Below are 4,875 nucleotides of genomic sequence, written 5' to 3'. Positions count from 1 at the left end.
GGTGCTCCACTACATGACTGTGCGGGAATCCTGGAACAAGTACATGGATTCCAGACGGACCTGACCGACCGGCCCCTCCACGATGCCGAGGCTACTTGGTTCACTGATGGCAGTAGCTTTGTGCGAGACGGACACAGGTATGCGGGTGCAGCGGTGGTCACTGAAATGGACACCATATGGGTGGAGGCTATACCCTCTGGAATGTCAGCCCAGCGAGCAGAGCTCATAGCCCTCGCCAAGGCGCTGATGCTGGGAGCTGGAAAATGGCTTAACATCTACACAGACAGCCATTATGCACTTGCCACAGCTCATATTCATGGGGCAATTTATCAGGAGAGGGGGCTACTGACGGCAGAAGGACGGACTATAAAAAATAAGCAGGAGATACTTAACCTGCTTACAGCCTTATGGCTTCCTGCCAAGCTAGCCATTATCCACTGCCAAGGGCACCAAAAAGCTGATAACCCAGGAGCTAGAGGTAATCGAAAGGCTGACCAGGCAGCCATGGCAGTAGCCCTTACTTCAGTCCCCACCATGACCATACAACTACTGGACCCGGGAGACCCAGTTTTACCAGACCAGCCCAAATACTCCCAGGAGGAGTTACAGTGGATCAAGAAACTCCCCATGGCCCAGGAGATAAAGGGATGGTGGTATACACCTAACAAGGAGCTCGTGCTGCCAGACCGGCTCAGAGTCTCAGTATTAGAGCACATGCATTGGTCTACTCACATGGGGGCCTGAAAATTAAAAGACTCAATCCGACATGCCGGAATCAAGATTCACCAACAGGACACCAAAATAGAGCAAGTTGTATCTGCCTGCAAGACCTGCCAACTCACCAATGAGAGAGCCACATCAAATAAAAAAGGAACCAGGCTCAGAGGCACCAGACCAGGAGCCCAATGGGAAGTCGACTTCACTGAAGTCAAACCAGGAAAGTATGGTTTTAAATATCTTTTAGTATTTACAGACACCTTCTCTGGCTGGGTGGAGGCATACCCAACCAAGCATGAAACGGCTCAGATGGTGGTTAAGAAGCTACTAGAAGACATCTTATCCAGGTATGGTTTTCCTGCCCTGGTAGGATCAGACAATGGACCAGCTTTTATCTCGCAGGTAACACAGGCAGTAGCCAAGGCGGTAGGGGCAAACTGGAAATTACATTGTGCTTATAGGCCCCAGAGCTCAGGACAGGTAGAAAGAATGAATAGAACCCTAAAAGAGACCCTTACCAAATTAACCATGGAGACTGGTGGGGACTGGGTGACTCTCCTACCGTACGCCCTTTACCGGGTTAGAAACACTCCTTACACTTTGGGTTTTACTCCCTACGAGATCATGTTTGGCAGGCCACCCCCTGTTATTCCCAGCCTTCGAGCTGAACTTATTGCTGAGTTTAAAGATCAAGAACTTTTTCTTTCCTTGAGCGGGCTCCAGAGGGCGCATGAGGACATTTGGCTGCGCCTCCGTGCCATCTATGAGGCTGGCCCGACCCCGACACCTCATCAGTACAGGCCGGGAGACTGGGTCTACATCAAGAGGCACCACCGAGAGACCCTCGAGCCGCGCTGGAAGGGACCCTACATCGTGATGTTGACAACCCCCACCGCTCTCAAAGTAGACGGCATCGTGACCTGGGTCTATCACACCCACGTTCGGCCAGCGGACCCCTCCTCGATACAGAAGGACTTCGTCACGCAATGGGCCATCAGTTGGGACCAACACAACCCGCTCAAGCTCAAGCTACAGCGCATTCGACCCACCTAATATTGGTAACTCTGTTAACTCTGCTTGTCATTGCTCATGCTGCCGGGAGTCCCCACGGCCCCCAAAACATCACCTGGCAGATCATAGACACCAGCTTGGGGACAATACTTAATCAGACCTCCCAGAGCCACCCCAGGGACACTTGCTTCCCAGAACTTTGCGTAAACCTCCAAACTCTGTTCCCCTTGTCACCATAAATGCAGCCGGTCCCATGATTGGGTCCCTAAGCTACATGACAAGGGGGGAATGAAAGGGCAGGCCTACGCCGGCTGACTCCATCTTGTTCTGTGTCCTTCACCTTGACCACACCTCCTCCCCTTGAGTAACTCCCCCCCTCACCTGCCTAAGAGGACTCGGACCATTCCCCAGCCAATCAGCTGAGGCCATAGCCATTACCTCACCAACTGCCCCTAGGCCCCAATAAAACCTTTGTCCTTTTGAAACTCGCTCTCTCTCCCCGGTATCCCACCGCTGTGTCGGTACAGGTAGGGGATTGAGCTCGAGCTAGCTTGAATAAAGGCTCTTTTGCTTTTGCATCGGACTTGGCTCCCTGGTGGTCTTTGGGGATCACGAATTCTGGGCATAAGAGGAACCAGTTCCTGCCAGGCAACTTGCTCGCTCCGTGCAAACACCCAACGCTGTGCTTCTGCGGAGCCAAACCTCCGGCAGCGGATCTGAGTCTCTCCCGCTGCCACAGGGCCCCTTCTGAAGTGGACCACCTAAGGAGAAGCGAGCTAAGCCTGCCCCTCCTGCCCCCGTGCACCTTGCCTACCCACCTCAGCTAATATGCCATATCCCCAGCACCACAAGCCTGGCAGTGTGCAAGTAGCCCAGACGGGCCACGCCACCCCACAGTGAATCCTGCCCCTAGGAGAGGGGAAGAGAGGGCACACACCAGTCTGACTGTGGCCCCAGCGGTGGGCTGGGGGCAGACATCAGGACTGACTGCAGCCCGCCCACCAACTCCAGTTATACACCACAGCACAGGGGAAGTGCTCTGCAGGTCCTCACCACTCCAGGGACTATCCAAAATGACCAAATGGAAGAATTCCCCTCAGAAGAATCTCCAGGAAATAACAACAGCTAATGAACTGATCAAAAAGGATTTAAATAATATAACAGAAAGTGAATTTAGAATAATAGTCATAAAATTAATCACTGGGCTTGAAAACAGTATAGAGGACAGCAGAGAATCTCTTGCTACAGAGATCAAGGGACTAAGGAACAGTCACAAGGAGCTGAAAAACGCTTTAAACGAAATGCAAAATAAAACGGAAACAACGACGGCTCGGATTGAAGAGGCAGAGGAGAGAATAGGTGAGCTAGAAGATAAAGTTATGGAAAAAGAGGAAGCTGAGAGAAAGAGAGATAAAAAAAATCTAGGAGTATGAGGGGGAAATTTAGAGAACTAAGTGATACACTAAAAAGAAATAATATATGCATAATTGGTATCCCAGAGGAGGAAGAGAGAGGGAAAGGTGCTGAAGGGGTACTTGAAGAAGTAATAGCTGAGAACTTCCCTGAACTGGGGAAGGAAAAAGGCATTGAAATCCAAGAGGCACAGAGAACTCCCTTCAGACGTAACTTGAATCGATCTTCTGCACAACATATCATAGTCAAACTGGCAAAATACAAGGATAAAGAGAAAATTCTGAAAGCAGCAAGGGATAAACGTGCCCTAACATATAAAGGGAGACCTATAAGACTCGTGACTGATCTCTCTTTTGAAATTTGGCAGGCCAGAAAGGATTGGCACGAGATCTTCAGTGTGCTAAACAGAAAAAATATGCAGCTGAGAATCCTTTATCCAGCAAGTCTGTCATTTAGAATAGAAGGAGAGATAAAAGTTTTCCCAAACAAACAAAAACTGAAGGAATTTGTCACCACTAAACCAGCCCTACAAGAGATCCTAAGGGAGATCCTGTGAGACAAAATACCAGAGACATCACTACAAGCATAAAACATACAGACATCACAATGACTCTAAACCCGTATCTTTCTATAATAAACGTAAATGGATTAAATGTGCCAACCAAAAGACATAGGGTATCAGAATGGATAAAAAAACAAGACCCATCTATTTGCTGTCTACAAGAGACTCATTTTAGACCTGAGGACACGTTTAGATTGAGAGTGAGGGGATGGAGAACTATTTATCATGCTACTGGAAGCCAAAAGAAAGCTGGAGTAGCCATGCTTATATCAGACAAACTAGACTTTAAATTAAAGGCTGTAACAAGAGATGAAGAAGGGCATTATATAATAATTACAGGGTCTATCCATCAGGAAGAGCTAACAATTATAAATGTCTATGCACCGAATACCGGAGCCCCCAAATATATAAAACAATTACTCATAAACATAAGCAACCTTATTGATAAGAATGTGGTAATTGCAGGGGACTTTAACACTCCACTTACAGAAATGGATAGATCATCTAGACACACGGTCAATAAAGAAACAAGGGCCCTGAATGACACATTGGATCAGATGGACTTGACAGATATATTTAGCACTCTGCATCCCAAAGCAACAGAATATACTTTCTTCTCAAGTGCACGTGGAACATTCTCCAAGATAGATCATATACTGGGTCACAAAACAGCCCTTCATAAGTTTATAAGAATTGAAATTATACCATGCATACTTTCAGACCACAATGCTATGAAGCTTGAAATCAACCACAGGAAAAAGTCTGGAAAACCTCCAAAAGCATGGAGGTTAAAGAACACCCTACTAAAGAATGAGTGGGTCAACCAGGCAATTAGAGAAGAAATTAAAAAATATATGGAAACAAACGAAAATGAAAATACAACAATCCAGACGCTTTGGGATGCAGCGAAGGCAGTGAGAGGAAAATACATCGCAATCCAGGCCTATCTCAAGAAACAAGAAAAATCCCCAATACAAAATCTAACAGCACACCTAAAGGAAATAGAAGCAGAACAGCAAAGGCAGCCTAAACCCAGCAGAAGAAGAGAAATAATAAAGATCAGAGCAGAAATAAACAATATAGAATCTAAAAAAACGGTAGAGCAGATCAACAAAACCAAGAGTTGGTTTTTTGAAAAAATAAACAAAATTGACAAACCCCTAGCCAGGCTT

At 47.0% G+C, this 4,875-nt stretch overlaps 1 protein-coding gene across 1 annotated transcript; it reads left to right on the top strand.

The window, feature by feature from the left end:
* Positions 1 to 381: 381 nt before the first annotated feature.
* LOC128312427 (uncharacterized) lies at positions 382 to 2,241 on the top strand. Its single transcript, XM_053206152.1, has one exon. It carries the CDS (start codon positions 1,027 to 1,029, stop codon positions 1,768 to 1,770), a length of 744 nt encoding a protein of 247 aa, XP_053062127.1. The 5' UTR covers positions 382 to 1,026; the 3' UTR covers positions 1,771 to 2,241.
* The last annotated feature ends 2,634 nt before the right edge of the window (positions 2,242 to 4,875 follow it).

This window comes from Acinonyx jubatus, chromosome D3 (genome assembly GCF_027475565.1).
Source record: "Acinonyx jubatus isolate Ajub_Pintada_27869175 chromosome D3, VMU_Ajub_asm_v1.0, whole genome shotgun sequence".
In the NCBI taxonomy this organism is placed as follows: Eukaryota; Metazoa; Chordata; class Mammalia; order Carnivora; family Felidae; genus Acinonyx; species Acinonyx jubatus.
This window is presented reverse-complemented; position numbering and strand designations above follow the sequence as displayed.